Source organism: Ornithorhynchus anatinus, chromosome 3, assembly GCF_004115215.2.
Source record: "Ornithorhynchus anatinus isolate Pmale09 chromosome 3, mOrnAna1.pri.v4, whole genome shotgun sequence".
Lineage (NCBI taxonomy): Eukaryota > Metazoa > Chordata > Mammalia > Monotremata > Ornithorhynchidae > Ornithorhynchus > Ornithorhynchus anatinus.
In genome coordinates this window covers 23,631,410-23,650,107 of record NC_041730.1, presented here as the reverse complement: position 1 = coordinate 23,650,107, position 18,698 = coordinate 23,631,410, and the positions used below count along the sequence as shown (strand labels likewise).

Here is an 18,698-nt window from a genome sequence, read left to right as displayed (position 1 = left end):
TGTGACTGTGGGCAAGTCACTTCACTTCTCTGGGCCTCAGTTACTTCATCTGTAAAATGGGGGTTAAGACTGTGAGCTCCATGTGGGACAGAGACTGTGTTCAACCTGATTACCTTGTATCTACTCTAGTGCTTAGAGCAGTACCAGGCACAAAGTAAGCGCTTAAGAAATACCATTATTATTACAGAGAAGCAGCGTGGTTTAGTGGAAAGAGCACGGACTTGGGAGTCAGGGGTTGTGGATTCTAAACCCGACTCTGCCACTTGTTAACTGTGTGACTTTGGGCAAGTCACTTAACTTCTCTGTGCCTCAGCTACCTCATCTGTAAAATGGGGATTAAGACTGTAAGGCCTACGTGGAACAATCTGACTTCCTTGTATCTACCCCTGTGCTTAGAACAGTGCTTGGCACATAATAAGTGCTTAACAAGTACCATTATTATTATTATTATTGTTGTCATTATCTTCTCCAAGACACCTTCCCTGACTAAGCCCTTTTTCCTTTTCTTCAGCTCCCTTCTGCATGGCCCTGACTTGCTCTTTTAGTTCATCCCTCCCAGCCCCACAGCACTTATGCACATATCTGTAATTTATTTATTTATATTAATATCTGTATCCCCCACTCTAGACTGTAATCTCATTGTGGACAGGGAATGTGGCATGGGTTCTAATCCTGGCTCCACCACCTGTCAGCTGTGTGACCTTGGGCAAGTCACTTTACTTCATTGTGCCTCAGTTACCTCATTTGTAAAATGGTGATTGAGACTGTGAGTCCCACATGGAACAGGAACTGTGTCCAACCCAATTTGTTTGTATCCACCCCAGTGCTTAGTACAGTGCCTGTCACATAGTAAACGCCTAACAAATACCACAAGTATTTTTACTATTATTATTGTTGTTGTTATTAGTATTATTCTCCCATTTCTGCCATTTGTCTGTTTTGTGATCTTGGGCAAGTCACTTAAATTCTCTGTGCCTCAGTTACCTCATCTGTAATATGAGACTGTGAGCCCCAAGTGGGACCCGGACTGTGTCCAACCTGATTATCTTGTATCTACCCCAGTGCTTATTACAGTGCCTGATGTACAGTAAGTGCTTAACAAAAACCATTTAAAAAAAAATTGCTGCTCCAGCCAAGAGTAGGCCTCTTCCGGAGGCTGGATCAGGGACAGTGCTGCTGTGCTGTCATGCGGGCAGGCCCAGCGTCTTGGCGGGTTGCTCATGTTTACTCCTCTGAGCAGTCCCCACAACCACCACTTTCATGACAACATTGCACCCTGAAAAGTGAGGCCGGGACCATTTATAATCCCCCTTGGGTTGGACCAGCATACTGTATTCTAGGAACTGGAACTGGCACTTAATAAATCCCTTGTGTGAGTTCCATTGAACTAACACCACCAAAGGATGTTCGACCAATCTGGACTGTTGGAGGAAGAGATTCAATCCCCTCCAAGTAAATGACAGTGTGACGTTCCCAGATAAAAAGCAAACATCTGCCCCGGGGTGGCATATGTGGGTCTGGACATTCCTCCATCTCCCCAGACGGTGTGGAGTTTGAGGGGGTGGAAGAACTCGAGTCACCCCTTGGCTCTAGGCTAAGGAATTCAGTCTGAGTCTCACCCAGGGCTGGTGCCACACAGCACTTAGGGTTGAACATTGTTGTGATTCATCATTAGTCACTGAGGGGTGTCTCTTGCAGTGGGGATACCAGGTCAGTGGGACTTGGAAAAATCAAACTCCGGGAGTGCGTATTTTTCCAATTATGGTAAAACCTAAGGCCCCGGAGTTGGCTAAGGAGGGTAGGGATATTTTTGTCACATTTAAAAATGTTGTTCCTCCTCTGGCTTGAGAATGATCCTGAGAGATGGGAAAGATAGGAAATTCTCCACTAGAAGTGTCCACGGCCCCTCTGTCATTAAGTTATTTTAGTCCGACATACAAATCTCTCTCAACTTCTCTCTGTCTTTCTCTTCTTTCCTCCCTCTCCCTATTTCTCCCTCCTTCCCTTTTTCCTCCCTCCCTCTCCCCTTTCCTCCCTTTTTCCCTCCATCCAGAAAATATTTAGAACAGAAATACCTTTCCAGCCCCTTTCTGTCCTGTTCTCCAATAAAATAGATTCCAGCTTTGCTCCCAGCCCCTTTGAGACAACTGTCCTACTTATTCCAGGAACCTGGTTTTGTTTGTTACCACTCCTGGCCCGCAGAGCTAGGTTTGGCACCAACCTCTTCTAGCTGATGCTGCTCTTCGCAGACTGGCATTTTGCCTAAAGACAAGTGCCTTTCCCCATTCTCCCTGTGCCCTGCCCCATCCCCTCCCATCGCTGGGCCCCTGAAATATCTGGGAACACATTAAATATTTAAATCCATGGTCTGTGGTGGACAAGGTTGCCATAGCAATAGCCCAACATATTTTGGGATGGCTTACTGCATCTCTCCAACAATCACCCGCTCAGCAAATTGCTCAGGCATTTATTTCCAACAGAAGAGAGGAAGGGAGGAAAGGGAGCTAAATGTCTCTCAGGAATAAGAAAGTGTTTCTCCCTAGTCACCCCTTGGATGGCCAGACTTAGGCTGTTGTACTTTCCAGTAGGAGTCCTTTAAGGGCTCCAAGAATGAACCAAGATCCCTCTTGCTCTTTGGAGATGCAGGAAGCCATAGATTCCCAAATCCAGGCACAAATGAACATTTTCAGGGCATGAAATGCCCTCCCTCCAGGTGAGAGGCATGATAAAGTGGGGAGGAAGGCATAGCCATGAGATGGGAGACAGGGATGGTGCCTTCTCCTACCCCACCTCTCTGCACTTTACCTTCCCATCCTGTAATTAAGCCATAGGGTTCTGGAATCGTTACACAGTAGAACCCAAAGGTGGGTGGATAAAACAATCCCAACTGCAACATTGTTTAGAAATGCCAAATCATTAAGAAATGAAAAACTTCCTTGAGACTGTAAGCTCCCTGTAGGCAGAGAACATATCTACCAACTCTGTTGTATTGTACTCTCCCAAGTGTTTAGTACAGCACTCTGCACATAAAAAATCATTCAATAAATAACACTGATTTTTTATGGCATATACTAAGTGTTTACAATGTTTCGAACACTCTTCTTAAGTGTTGGGGTAGATACGCGTTTATCAGGTTGGACACGGTCACTGCCCCATATGGGGCTCAGAGTTTAAATTGGAGGGAGGAGGATTTAATCCCAATTTTAAAGATGAAACTGAGGCATAGAGAAGTTAAGTGACTTGCCCAAGGTCTCTCAGCAGGCAGTTGGCAGAGCCAGGATTAGAACTCAGGCCCTCTGACTCCCAGGCTAATGTTCTTTCTCCTAGGCCATGTTACTTCTCTATTATTGATTAGTAATCCAAAGAATCTGGCTTAGTGAATCCTTCTTCCCAAACTTCATGCCACCATCTCAGAGGGCTTTTAGCTAGTAAAGCGTTAGCCCAGAGGGAAGGAGAATATGCTTTTCCTGGAGAAAGAGTTCTTGGGAAAAAGAGCCTATGCCCTAAATCCTCAGGGACCTGTTGAAGAGTGCTAAAATCAGAGCTCCATCACTCAAGGCTCAGCCCTTCCCTATCAGTGACAACAATTTGGTATCTTTTGACCAACATCTAAAGTGCCACTTCAGCTCAGCTTCATGGTACTATTAGCCCAAATCAGAGTCTGATTGGACTCATTTTTCCCTCAGAGCAATGGGCCCATATCACCACGCAAACCACACCACACAGCATTATAGAATTTCAGGTTAATCACTTCTTTATTGTCCCTTATTGGCCAGTGAGGGGTATTCATGGCCAGTGAGCACACTCACTCTGAAAAAAGAAACACACCCAAGCCTTCTTCCATATATTCCAGCCAGGTGTCATCCTCTGGCTTTGACCATTTGCTGAAATGGTCCTCTGTCACTTGAGGATTCTTGTTTTCTTTGCTAGATACCCCATACACCAGTTCTAACCCAGATCCATCTCTGTTTCATGGTAGTCTCTCCACTCAGCTCATCTCTGTCTTCCTTTCTCCTTTCTAGAGAGCACCCTTTAAGGCTATGGAAAAGGAGCATGTAAATAAAAAGGAAGTGATTTATGAGCTTAGCAGTGTTTCCTCAATCAGCGCTACTCCTGGGAGCTGATCTCACTACAGATGGGGAGTGGGGCCGGGGAGAGGGGGTTGGGAAAGAGGTAGAAGTCACAGATTAATAAACCTATTGAGAGAACCGCTAGAGTGATCTCTAAGATAAAAAGCATGACACAGTATGGGGAGATGTCCAACTTGGCTGCCCACACTGAGCACTAGACACCCCATAAATGCTGTCCAGAATGATGATAAGTGGCTGGAAAATGGGATGCCTTCCTTTGACCAAATGCTCTCCTGTTTGGGAGGGAGGCTTTGCTCTTCCGTCAGCTTCCGCATCCCCTCCGTCTCAGCTGGAGGCCATAATTAGGAACATGGCCTCGCTTGAGTCCCAATTTAGCATAGTGGTTTCATTTGGGCTATAATTTTCCTTAATTACTAAATCATAGCTATTAATCAGAATTAGGTTGTTTAGAGAGAGAAATTTCCCAGGGCCTGGGAGAGAAAATGGCAGCCTGGCCTATTCCTCCTGCCTTCCTTCTCCAGCTCCGGTCACCACCTCCACCACCACCCGGCCCATTTGTTCGACATCTCTCTATTTTCAAGGTAGCCCCTGCTCCTTCAAAATGCAATGCCATAGGCCCTGCAGGGATGCCATGCCTCCCTTGGAAACTGCTGAGATGGAATGATGCACACTCTTAGAGGGAATGTGGGTTCTATTTATTGCACCATTTCTCTAAAAATAGGGTGAAGAAGCCCAGTGGAATCCATGGGAGATGCCCCAGTACTCAGGAAGCTGGTCTGTTGTTGATAATAATAATAATGCTGGTATTTGTTAAGCGCTTACTATGTGCAGAGCACTGTTCTAAGCGCTGGGGGAGATACAGGGTAATCAGGTTGTCCCACATGAGGCTCACAGTTTTAATCCCCATTTTACAGATGAGGTAACTGAGGCACAGAGGAAGTGAAGTGACTTGCCCAAGGTCACACAGCTAAGTGGCAGAGGCGTTGTCACTATCTCTGCCCTCTAGTGGGTCACAGTACAGATGGGAAGAGTTGCTTGGCCAAACATGGGAGCCATCAGTGGAGATTGGCAAAAGAAATTATCCACTGAGAGCAGAGCTTGCTTTCTGATTTCCTCCTTTTTCCTAAAGAACGCCTGCTGAATAGATATTTTCCCACCTCCTCCCTAATCAAAAAATAAGCGTACTCGAGATCAGCTTGGACATCCCTCCACAAGACTTGCTGTTCAGTTGAGAAGCAGCATGGCCTAGTGGATAGAGTATGGGTCTGGGAGTCAGAAGGACCTGGCTTCTAATCCCAGCTCTACCACTTGTCTGCTCTGTGACCTTGGGCTAGTCACTCAGCTTCTCTGTGCCTCAGTTATCTCGTCTGTAATATGGGGATTAATACTATGACCCCCATGTGGCACATGGGCTGTGTCCAATCTGATTAGCTTGTACCTACCCTAGCTTGTACCAATGCCTGGCACATTATAAGTGCATAAGAAATACTATAAAAAGAAAAAAATATTGGATCAGAAATTCAAAGCCTTGGAGATGCTTTCAGAGGGCATCCAAGACTTTTCAACCACTACAGGTTCTATACAGTCCTATACCACTAGAGGTTCTACACAGCACACCAGGTGGTATTGCGCCCATCAGGCAAATTCCCCAGTGGTAAACTTTGCTAAGGGTTCAAATGGTAATTTGGGGAAATAAATTTTGCTTACGTTGCTGGCTTAAGTAAGTGTTGGACCTCTGTAATCTAACAGTGATATGAAGTTTGATAATTTTGGAGGTGGGGCTTTAGTTCACGGTCGATCACTCTTCCTCCTGCCTTGGGTTGTCCGAGAGAGCATAGAAGCCAAGTATCACATGGGCAAAACTCTCAAAAAATGTTGAAAAGCACTGTTCTAGTCCCTAACACAAGGTAAGAAATGGCCATATGCTGCCCCATTCATGTGCCTCTACACTTTTCTTTAGTCTGTCAAAATCTATTACTTTACCATATAAGTAAGTCACTTCCTTGGTTCTAGTCCAGCAAGGGGTTTGAGAAGTTGCTACCTGCCTAGATTAGCATTGTGATCTCAGAAGGGTTCGACTATCCTCTCCCAACAGGCCAGACGTATTCTCATGCTGCTAGTGGATCGTTTCCCTCTATCCCTCTCCCTTCTGAAGTTCACATCAACCTCCTGAGGGTTATACTTTTGGGGGGGCAGGGATGGGGAGGCAGAATGGTATAGTGGAAGAGGAACAGTCTGAGAGCTGGAGGACCTAGGTTTGAAATTGAACTCAGCCAACACTCTATTGGGCGACTTAGTCTGAGTCACTCAACCTCTCAGTACCTCAATTTCCTCATCTACAAAATGGGGATAATAATGCCTGCCTTTCCTACCCACCGACCTCACAGGGTTATTGTGGTGACTGAAACTGAGCTCGTTAAAAGTGAGCGGGCCTTATGAATAAAAGATCTAGACAAAACCAAGGTATAAAAGGAAAGTTCAACAGCTGCCTCCTGCTTCTTTCCCCATCCCCCGTGGAATGACTCGGGCTACATCATAGGCTTTCTGGCAAAAGCTCCATGGAGTAGTCTGACCCTGAAATTAGATTTTGTGTGTACAGTTTTTTGCCTCTATAATAAGCACTTTGCTCTTTCCAGAGCCTTGGCCATGGTTTAGGATGATTTCATTTGGTTGCTTTTCTTTCTCCATTCCTGAATCTAGGAACTCCTCTCTTCCTTCTCTTTCACCCTTTTTTTGGAATTATGTTGCAGTTGATTAAGTTTGTCTAAAGATAGAGCCAGTTTTCAAAGACAATGTGATTTACTCATTCAGATCTCAACCTGTGGTGTTTGGAACTTCCTGTCTTTGGGCATAAAAAAAAAAAAAATCCTTCTTATAGGCCTCAAAGTTGTTGATGCTTCAGCAGGTGCTAAAAGCTTTTCATTAGTGTTAATGTATACCAGTTGAGGAGGAGTTGTTTCCCTGGTGTGTTTTAATAAGCAGTTTATTTAATGTGACTGTAGCTTATTGACTTTGAGTTTCATTGAACGTTTTCTCTTCTAGGACAAGCTTGACCAAGAAAATCTGGGCCCTCCAGATCCTAAGGACCCAGGAACCAGCCTTCTTGTAAAACCCTAAACACTGCCCAGGTGAGGCTCTTCTCTCTCAATTTGTCTCCTCACACCACTGTCCCACTGCTTCATCTTAGATGTTTTTCTCCCTAGCAATAACAACAAAATCTAGTCAGATAAGGGCACTGGCCAGGAAGCTCCACCTTGCAGCAGGGAAGACCAGTGTCCCCATTTCTGGTGCCAGCAAGCCAAACCTTATGATAAAAATAATAATGTTGGTATTTGTTAAGTGCTTACTATGTGCAGAGCACTGTACTAACCGCTGGGGCAGGTGCAGGGTAATCAGGTTGTCCCACATGAGGCTCACAGTCTTAATCCCCGTTTTACAGATGAGGTAACTGAGGCACAGAGAAGTGAAGAGACTTGCTCACCATCACACAGCTGACAAGTGGGAGAGCCAGAATTCAAACCCATGACTTCTGGCTCCCAAGCCCGGGCTCTTTCCACTAAACCACGCTGCTTCTCTGCAAAATGGTGGTATATGTTAAGCACTTACTATATGCAAAGCACTGTTCTAAGCACTGGGGGTTACAAGGTGATCAGTTTGTCCCATGTGTGGCTCACAGTTTTAATCCCCATTTTACAGATGAGGTAACTGAGGCACAGAGAAGTTAAATGACTTGCCCAAAGTCACACAGCTGGCAAGTGGCGGAGCCGGGATTAGAACCCATGACCTCTGACTCCCAAGTCTGGGCTCTTTCCACTGAACCACGCTGCTTCTCCAGAGCGTGTAGAGGAGGAAGGGAGGAGGGAAGAAGTCCAGGCAAAATCTTTCATTCCTGATCCGGTAGTCTGGTGCAACTTGGCATTGGGTCCTCCGGCCCCTTCCACTAACTCATCTTCCAGCCTAATAACCCCCATCCTCCATAAATCACATGCCTCCTCATGCCTTCTCTGGCCCACCTCATGAGAGATGGTAAAAGGCGGTGTGATCAGCATGTCCTCAGTTAAAGGTGAATACCCAAGATTCAGAAAGGAGGAGGTTGTAGGGAGTTTGGAGGGGCAGACCTGGTGAGATCACCCCCAATCCACTGTTCATCTGTTTGTTTGTTCATTTCTGTGTTCATTCGTCTAGCCCTCCTTTTAAGTTCTAGATTTATTCCAAGTGGATGGAGACATTCATTGAATCTGTAAATATGCCCAGAGACTATTGAGGAGTCAGTCCATACAAAAAGTAAAATACATGGCAAATATGCAGGGCATTTTAAAACTGCTTGCTAGTAGTCATGTTATTTAATTGCTGAACAGTTGGGACTGGCAGAGGCAGAATCATGCAGTTCAAAGCAGCTTTGAGTAGCTGGGCTTAGGGAAGAGAGAGAAAAGAGAGAAAAGAGAAAAGTTTTCAGTTTTATAGCAGAGTTCAGACAGGCAAGAGGGTGAATCAAATTAACTGGGTCCAGACACACCCAGTCTCTAAAGGACAGGGTTGAGCATGGGAGCCATGTTGGGGATTTTGTTAGTGGGAAGAGAGAAGCCTTCCTAGAGGAGGAGGCCTTCTGAAGGAGAGAAGGAATAAGATTTGGGAAGAAGAAAGTTAGTTTCGGCAAAGGTTTGGAGACAGGAAAGGTGGGAGTCCAAGGGCAGAAAACAGCAAGAAGACTGGGTGGAAAAAACATGTATTCATTCAGGAGCTGAGAGCAGACAGGGAGGCGGACTAACTGGAAGAAAGTCTTGAAGGCTCTGCAGGGCCCCAGTTTGGTTGCTGAACCCAAAGGCACAGAGCACAGATTTCACCAGGCTAGGCCTTTCACCTGGCATCCTGGGGAACTGGATTTGATGGCTCCGTCTGGTTCTCAGTGTCCAGAGCAGCCTGGGCATGCTCAGTTCTCGGCTGGACCTCTGGGACCTACAGGCGAGGCCACTGAGTCACATGACCTTTGCATATGAACTTGAAGGACATTTCAAGTCTGGTTGGGTTTAATCACATTAGATTTCTCTTGTGTTGCTGTTTGGAGTCCTGACGCTGCCCAGTGTTGGTTGTCAGCAGGGCTGCAATTTGTTTTGATTAGGCACAAAGGCAGAGTTCTTAAGGCCTTCCTAGGATGAGAAACTTAAAATGTTATGGTTTAGTGTTACCTCGAGGGAAGGAGGAATGATTGGGGCGGGGGAGGAGGGTAGATCTAAGCCAGCCCAAGTGAACTCTGGGACACCCAGTTGTCAATAGCCAGGCACTCAGCCTGACTCTGTTCCAACTGCTTAGCCTGCCTTCCAATCCAAACATTAGCCGGAAGTCCCATCTGGCAGTGGATCCCCACACTACGGTTAACTAAAACCAAAGGGGAAGAATAGGAGAGGAGAAGCAATTCCCACCAAAGAGGAAAAAGTTCCCCTGCTCTTTGCATATAAAACACGATAAAACAAACAAACAAACAAAAACCCCTTCAGTTTGGAATAAAGAAATGCATTTAGAAGGTCCTCCTTAGAAGGAACCAGGGGATGTGTAAGAGAGCAGAGTGCACAAGGGAGTCTCTCTAAAGAGGGTCACCCTGAGCAACTCCATTTTGGCCAGGCTTGTTTTTCCCTGGGGCTGTCTGTATCCACCCTTGTTGGGCCTACAGGTTCTAAAATGACATCTGGCATTTCCAGCTGTGCCCCTGTAGAACTGGCCATTCAGTGATGTCCTTTAGTGTGTTGGGAATGAGTTTAGGAGAATGAGAAACTAAACTTCTCTTTCACTGAGACCCCCAATCTTTTCTTGCCCCCTCCCACTGCTGCCTTGCCACAAACCCATCAGTGAGCCATTCTCTCTCTACTACAGATGCCATACATCTGGAGACATTTTTTATGATATTTGTTTGGAGCTTACTCTGTGCCAGACACTTTTCTAAGCACTGAGGTAGATACAAGGTAATCAAGTTGGAAAAAGTCCATGTCCCACATGAGGTTCACAGTCTTAATCCCCATTTTACAGATGAGATAACTGACACACAGAGAAGTGAAGTAACTTGCCCAAGGTCACACAGCAGACAAGCGGTGGAGCTGGGATTAGAACCAGGTCCTTCTGACTCCCAGGCCCATACTCCCATCTAATAGGCCATGCTGCTTCTCATGACATGACATGACTTCTAAGACCAGGAGCTCCTGAGCCACCCAGCGGGGACATTCAACTACAGTGTGAACTTGAGCTCTCAGTAGTGGAAGATGCACCCAAGGACAAAGGATATCTTACAATGCACACCCAAGGGACAGTATCACTCCAGAAGAATGAATGAGATGTGTAAGAAAGGAGGGATTCCTATAATCAATTATTAGCATTTACTGACTGCCTAATGTGTGCAGAACACTGTTCTAAGTGCTTGGGTGAGTACAGCAACATTAGAAGACATGAAATCTGCCCTCAAGGAGCTTGCATCTGTCTGGGGAGAGACACACATGAATAAATTAAAGATAGAAATGGGGTAGAATATATTTCATGTTCATAAGTGTTACAGGGGTTGTGGTAAATGTTTTATTCATTCATTCATTCAATAGTATTTATTGAGCGCTTATTATGTGCAGAGCACTGTACTAAGCGCTTGGAATGAACAAGTCGGCAACAGATAGAGACAGTCCCTGCCGTTTGACGGGCTTACAGTCTAATCGGGGGAGATGGACAGACAAGAACAATGGCAATAAATAGAGTCAAGGGGAAGAACATCTCGTAAAAACAATGGCAACTAAATAGAATCAAGGCGATGTACATTTCATTAACAAAATGATCTAGGCCTGAAGTGGCTATTGGGATATGAGGTGGGAAGACACTTGGAGAAGGCCTTCTAGAGGAGACGAGCTCTCAGAAGTGTCTGAAAGTGGGGGTCGTTGTAGTCTGGTTGACATAAGGAGGAAGGGAATTTCAGACAGGGACTAGGATGTGAGTAAGAAGTCATTGGTGAGGGAGATGAGAACATGGCACAGTGAGAGAGTGTGCATAAGAGGAACACAGATAGCAAGCTAGGGTTTAGTGGGAGAAGAGATAGGATAAGCCAGTGGGAGAAAGCTGATTGAGGCTTTAAGGACAATGGTCAGGCTTTCTGATTGAGGCAGAGATGAATGGGGAACTACTGGAGGTTTTTGAGGAGTGGGGAAATGTGTGCAGGATAGTGTTTGAGAAAAATGAACCAGACAGCAGAGTCAAGTATAGACTGGAGAGGGGAGAGCCTGGAGGAGGTGAGATAGGTGAGGAGGCTGATGCAGCGGTCAAGATGGGATTTCTGGCTTGGAGTGAACCAGAGTGGTGGCTTTTTCCAGGGTAAGTAGGGATGATATTCTGGAAATATCGTGGAGTAAGAACTGGCAACATTTGGCATCTGACTGAATGTGAGGGGTGAGAGAGAAAGAGGAGTCAATGATAATGTCAAGATGGCAGGCTTCAGAAATGGAGAAAGTGGTGCTGTTATCAGCTGCGATGGGTAAATGAGGTGAAGGAGAGGATTTGGGTGGGAAGATGGAGGAGTTCAGTTTTAGACATAATGAGCTTGAGGTCCTACCAGGACATGCTTTTAGAGTTGTCCTGGAGGCAGGAGGAAATGCAAGATTGCAAAGAAGGAGAGAGATGAGGCCTAGTGAGGTCAGTTTGGGTGTCACTGAAGTATGTCTCTGCCCCACATTACCTGGCTTGGAGCTCAAAAGGAGCAAGGATGAGTGGAGGCATATGTTTCCATCACCTATGTTTATCAATCCCCCACTTAGCCTGGTTGAGTCTGCTTTGGCCATTCTTTTATTTTTTTAATGGTATTTGTTAAGCACTTTACTATGTGCCAGGCACTGAACTAAGCACTGGGGTAGACAAGCTAATCAAGTCAGACACAGTATATGTTCCACAAGGGGCTCACAGTCTCAATTCCCATTTTTCATATGAGGGAACTAAGGCACAGAGAAGTTAAGTGACTTGCCCAAGAGCACATAGACATATAGTAGACCCGGGATTAGAATCCAGGACTCAGGCCCATGGTCTATCCACTAGGCCTTGCTGCTTCTCAATTGCTTTATCTTTAATTACTAATGTCAGAAATATCAGATCCCTGATTCTGGCTGCACGGATCCCATATCAGAGTCAACTTTCTGAACTTCTGATAAGCACTTCAAAAATCAAAAACTGTCCACATCCATCTGTCTTGGCTTAGGCATAGTCTTGCCTGGTAGGAGGGTGTTGTGGATGATCGCTTGAGGTGCTTTGCAGCGCTAAAATCCTATCCAGGGCCTACGTCTCCAGCTACCGCTATATTTGTACATCAGCATCTCTGCACCTACAATCCGTGCTGTTGCAAAATCTTAGAACTGAGGTTCATCTGTTGTTCCTGGTGGGAGACACTGTCAGCAGCAGCAACAGTATAGTTTTTCAAGACAGAAAGGGATAGTGGAAAAGAAAAGAAATAAATCGCCTTTTAGTGTTGGGATTCTATGCAACAACTGAACCCCAAAATGAATCTGGGGTTTCCCTGGATCTGGCCCCTCTTTCAGCATTCATAGAAACCTGACTGAACAGCCGTGTTGGAAAAAAAAAGCAAATTGGTTTCCATGGTCACTGCCAGACTTGGAGGGCTACTGAGCGGCAACCCCAAGTCTGTGGATTAGCTAAAACAATAAGGGGAATTAAATGAAACAATTAATCCCCGGGCCTGTTCAGAATGCCCTGCAACACCATGAATAATTGGTGTTTTTCTTTTAGGAGCAAATGTATTTTTCCAATTTAGCCTATCATTGGATCCCATTTATTGTTGCTGCTGTTGTTGCTGTTGTCGTTACTGTGGTTGGGAAGAGGGGAGATGTAAAAATTACCTCTGGTCTAATTTTTATTAGAAGGGCTCAGCAAAGACGTGTGTGTGTGTGTATGTGTGTGTATGAGCACGCACACCTGCATAAATAAACCCTGTGGTGTGTAGCTGTGGTTGGGATATGTGGTTTGTGGACATTTATGGGGAGTATGTGCTGGGTGACAAAGAGAAACCATAAATCAGACTGGGCTCCGGTAGGCAGGTTATATTGATTCTGTCCTCTCTTCCTCCCTTTCCTGGCCTGCAGCTTCCTCCTCCTTAATAGTAATAGTGGAATTTGTTAAATGCTTATATGTCAAGCAATCTACTAAGCACTGGGGTAGATACAAGATAATTGGGGCCCACATGGGGCTCCCAGACTAAGTAAGAGGAAGAACAGATACTTAATTCCCCTTATGCTGATGAGGGAAGTGAGGCACAGAGAAGTTAAGTGGCTTCCCTAGGGTCACCCAGCAGATAAGAGGCAGAGCCAGGATTAGAACCCGGGTCCTCTGACTTCCAGGCCCATGGTCTATCCACTAGGCCATGCTATTGCTTCTCTCTTCCTTGATTTCTGTAAGCACTGCAAAGCAGGATTGACCCAGCACAACTCAGTCTTGCCCTGTTCCTCTCTTTTCTCTGAGAGAGAGACACCCACTGGGAAAGCCAGGCTAAAGGGATAGGCAGGCTAGAGGCCAGAGAGGCAGCACGGCTTAATGGACAAGGCCTGGGGCTGGGAGTCAAAAGGACCCAGGTTCTAATCCCAGCTTCGCCACTTGTCTGCTGTGTGATCTTGGGCAAGTCACTTAACTTACCTGTGTTTCAGTTACCTCATCTGTAAAATGAAGATTAAGACTGTGAGCCCCATGTGGAATGTGGACTGTGTCCAACCTGATTTCTATGTAAATATCCCAGTGCCTAGAACAGTGCCTGGCACATAGTAAATGCTTAACTACAATTTAAAAAGTTCTTTACAGTTCTCAGGTTGTGGAGACTTGTGCTGAGTTTATCTTGATGTTTTCCAGGCTGACCACCATGGAGGGGGATTGTCTGAGCTGCATGAAGTATCTGATGTTTGTTTTCAATTTCTTCATATTTGTAAGTATTCCTGGAACCATCTCCTAGATCTGCCTCTCTCAGTCTCTGTCTTGCTCTCAAAACAAGCAGTTCTCTTAAAATATTCATGTTTGTTGGAATCAGGTTTTTAGTTGTATGAGTCAACAAAGAAGAGGAACAAGGGACCAGTGTTTGAAGTGAATTGCTCTGATGTACCAGAGCCTTCCACCATCAAGGCACCTGGAGCTGATCAGAAGCTCTCACCCAGGGATCCCCAAAACCTTAGGTCACCCATGCTAAGTGAAGGAGGAGATAAGTCAGGATGAGAGCCAGTTTCTCAGCTGGGCAGATTATTGAGATGGACTTATTTGTTGGTTCTTTCTGTCACGACTTTGGGGTCCTATTCTCAACCATGGCTTTGGTCTCATATGAAAAGTCGCGGGCACTGCTGGACACTGCATCCCTAGAGGAGTGGCATCCTGGACTGTGCATAGATAGTCCCCCAAATACCCAGACCAAGCCAGGATGGGCAGAGGAGAGGCAAAGCCCTGCCCATTGAGAAGCAATGCTTGAAGGCTTGTTGAGGTTGTCTGGAAGAGAGATTTTGGAAGGGAGGGGCTGGGTGGGCAGAGACCATCATTGATTGCTCCACACCCACCTGCAGATCAGGACCTAAAGTTCATGCCTGGGGCAATGTTCCAGAAAGTTCAGAAACCCTTCACTTTTGTGGCTGGTGACTGCTGGGTGAAACAAGGAGAACAAAGGGAATTTATAATCTCTTTACCAGCTGTATCTCAGATTCACCATCAGCTCCCTGTCATGAGGGCGAAACACATCAGTCCCTTGCCTAGACAGGGTAGACCTTTTTGCTACCTCTGATACTGAGTTTGTGGAGGTGAGCAGAGCAGAGCATAACTAACTCTTCTACCTCACATAGGAATCAACTAACTAGCATTCAATCAAAGGTATTTATTGAGTACTTACTGTGTGAAGAGCACTGTACTAAGCACTTGGTAGAGTAAAATGCAACAGAGTTGGTAGACACTTTCTTATAGTTTAGAGGGGTAGATGTGGTGGAGTGTGGTATATGGAGAGGGAGGGTAATGCCCAATGTCTCTGCCCTAGCCACCTCCCACTACAGCTGCAGGGAATCTGGCTTGAGAAGAGCACAGTAGTGGAAAAGGCAAAGCTCTAGGAATCCAAGGTCCTGGAATCTAGACCTAGCTCTGCGACCCTGGACAAGTCCCTTGACCACTTTGCCTCAGTGTCCTCCCCTGTGTAATAAGGAGAATAATTTCTTCCATCATAATAATAATAATAATTGCGGTATTTGTTAAGCACTTACTGTGTGCCAAGCACTGTACTAAATGCTAAAGTAGATACAAGATAATCGGGTCCCACATGGGGCTCACAGTCTAAGTAGGAGGGAAAACAGGTATTGACACTTCATTTTGCAGATGAGGGACCTGAGGCGAAGAGGAGTTAAATGACTTGCCCAAAGTTACACAGCAGGTATGTGGCAGAGCAGAGATTAGAACCCAGGTTCTCTGACTCCTAGGCCTGTGCTCTTTCCAGTAGACCTTGATGCTATCTTACCTACCTCTCAGGATTTCTGGGAGGACACAGGTGAGATAAGAAATGTGAAAGAACTTTGGAAAATAATAATACTGTACACATTCAAGGTATCATCCTTTGGATTTGGAATAAGCAGCACTGGAAGGTGAGCTATTAATGACAAATGTGGTTTTCCACCCCAACTTGAGAATCCTGAATTTGAAGTGAAAACCCTGGATGATTCAGTTATGAAACATTTAAAAATGAAAGCTACTGGGAAATTCTAAGCTGTTTAAATGTGGCTGATTCCCCAGAGGAGCGCTGGGCAATGTCTTGCTCATCTGCGAAGCACAACTCTGGGTCTTTTGCTCTTTTGTTTCTTCCCGCTTTTCGCCACCTCTACCTGGTTGACGTGTGGCACTGGGAGCAGCTTGGTGGCGCCTGCCTGCTGGGAGTCGGGATTTGGGTCATCGTCGACCCGACGGGATTTCGAGAGATCGTGGCCGTCAACCCCCTCCTCTTCACGGGTGCCTACATCCTGCTGGCCATGGGGGTCGTGCTCTTCTTGCTGGGCTTCCTGGGCTGCTGTGGAGCCATTCGGGAGAACAAGTGTCTGCTTCTCTTCGTACGTATCGACGCTCTTACCCACGTGCCCCCTGCCTTCCCCTCCTTTCCCCCCTACACTGAAGCCAAGCATCCATTCTCTCCAGCACATGGTTTGCAAAGTCCTCAAACCCCAAGAATAATAAGGAGCAAGCAATGTCTGAATTGCCCTTGCCGACCCCATTTGTCCCAGTTCCCCAAATGCACCTCCTCCCACAGACCTCCATGTAGTGGAAGTAGTTCCAGTTTTTTTTTTCCCCAGTGCTCAGTACATTGTTCTAGTAGGAATTCTTTAAATCCTATTGCTGCTACTAATATTATTGGGTCTATTACAAATGCTATTAATAGTAGTAATAATAACAGTAGTCGCTGTAGGATTTACTGGATGCAGAACACTATACTGAGCCCTGAGGGAAAAAATGGGTGAGAAGTAAGCACAGTCCCTGGTCCTTTAGGGGTTCCCAAACTAAGCACGAGCTACCCCCTGAGAGTTAGATACACTACTAAAAAAGTAGCACCAGAGGTAAATCAGAGAAGCAGCTTGGTCTAGTGGAAAGAGCACAGGCCTGAGGTCCAGAGGACCTGGATTCTTATGTCGGCTCTGCCCCTTCTCTGTTGTGTGACCTGGGGCAAGTCATTTCACTTCCTCTGTGCCTCTGTTACCTCATTTGTAAAATGGGGATTCAGACTGTGACCCCTTTGTGGGACAGGGGCTGTGTTCAACATGATTTTCTTGAATCTACCCTGGAGTTTAGAACAGTGCCAGGCACAAAGTAAGCACTTAACAAATACCATTAAAAAACCAAGTCCTTTAAGGCTACTGCTAATTTTTACCAAGCACCTGACTTGGTGTCAGGTCCCCTCCTGGGCCTCAGTAACTATTCACCAGCGCTTAGAATAGTGCTTGGCACATAGTAAGCGCTTAACAAATACCGTCATTATTATTAGTGTAAGTTTGAAGTCAAGGGAAGAGGCTTGAGAGACCTCCTGAACAGCAGATTCCCCTCTGCTCAAGCGACTTGCGGAGCCTCTGGCCCCTCCTCTTCCCTACTCCAGCTGCATGTCTAGACCCCTGCACCTCTTGTCTTTCCCCCTCTCCTGCTTCTCCTCTTCCCTCTTACCTACTTCCCCCGCAAAGCTGGAGGAGGTCAGCTTTGCATTCTTCTGGAGACAGTATAACCATGAAAAATAACAGCTTTTGACCCCTGCCACGGTATCTGATTTTGCAAGGTCCTGAGCCATTATCTCAGATGGCAAGGCCCTCCCCATTTCGTGACTGGGAATGGAGCACCTTGGTTTACAAAGCGGAACCTACTGTTCCTAACCCTGAGGCAGTGGTAGGTAGTTAGGCTCACCGTCCCTGCTCCCTCTGTTTTCCAATCTCAGTCTCCACAGTGTGCATTTCATGATTGTCTCCCACATCAGGCAGCCCTGACACCCTACTCTCCACTGGGAAACCCACCTCAGTTAAAGTAGGATAAGAGTATTGGGTTGTTAATGAGGGATAGGGAGGAGGAGGAGAAAGAAAAGAGGAGGTGACCATGGGAGCTGCCGTTTAGGAAAGAAAGGGCTGGGGAGGTGGGGGCGGCGGGGGAGACAAGATGGTTTGCCAGATCTCCTCCTAGCAGTTCACTCTGATTTGGCCTGAGGTAAGGCCTACCACTACCTAAAATTGCTTCTAAAATCTTTTTCCCCAAAATTCAGTTTCCCAGTGATTAGAACAACTGCAGAGGGGCCTGAGCAGACACAGCAAAGGGGGCCAGAGGAGTCAGGGCTGGTGAGGAAGAGCTCCTGGGACCCTTCCGGGGAACTTCTCTCAGTCTGCCTTCACAACCTGCTTGCTCTCTCTCCCCTGGCCAGCTCCTTCAGTCAAAGCAAAGGGGGAGGGGATGGTCTGATAAGAAAACTTGACCAACAGCAATTCCTGAGAGCGACAGGGAGGATAGGCTGTGAGGGAGCTATTTCTTCAGCAATGATTGATTTTACTCAGGAATAATCACAGTGTAATCATCAGCAGTTCTTGGGTGTGTTCTATTTGCCAATAGGTTGGCAGAAATTCTTCCCAAGTGCAGTCTTCCCAGTTGGGGTAGCTGGAACCCTGCAGCATACAAACTTTAAGCTGCTTCCCCAGATTGTTTGGGGCTTATCCTCTCAAGCCCTCTCCGGAGCCCATTTTCCTGCCTGGGGATTTGCCCGCCACTAAAATGCTGGGAAGTTTATGGATTGGAAGTAGCCAGGAGGGTGCAGGGAGTCAGTGAACAGACTCTGAGGAAAATGCCATCATCCCATCCTGTGTGTGTGTGTGTGTGTGAGTGTGAGTGTGTGAACTGGCAGCATCTAGACCGCCTCACAGCCATGACACAGTGGGTTTCCCACACGAGGCCCTGTAAGAAAATGTCTAAGACAATTTGGGGAAGGGAGTGAGTGTGCAGAGCATGAACAGACACGAGTGACCCGTGATTTGCGCTGAGGCAGGACTTCGGGCTTCCCCAGCTCCAGTGAGCCTTAATTTCTCACTAGTTGCAGGACATCTGTGCACTTCCCAGGTTAAT

The 18,698-nt window shown here is 46.3% G+C and overlaps 1 protein-coding gene across 3 annotated transcripts in view; it reads left to right on the top strand.

The window, feature by feature from the left end:
* Positions 1 to 18,698, top strand: part of TSPAN18 (tetraspanin 18) — a 203,600-nt gene that overhangs the window by 165,092 nt on the left and 19,810 nt on the right. For all 3 annotated transcript variants that reach the window (XM_029060539.2, XM_029060540.2, XM_001505943.5), the window contains 3 exons: positions 7,134 to 7,219; positions 13,959 to 14,031; positions 15,974 to 16,168. In XM_029060539.2, coding sequence (XP_028916372.1) covers positions 13,969 to 14,031; positions 15,974 to 16,168 — 258 coding nt within the window. In that variant the 5' untranslated portion in view covers positions 7,134 to 7,219; positions 13,959 to 13,968. The remainder of the gene's footprint in view (positions 1 to 7,133; positions 7,220 to 13,958; positions 14,032 to 15,973; positions 16,169 to 18,698) is intronic.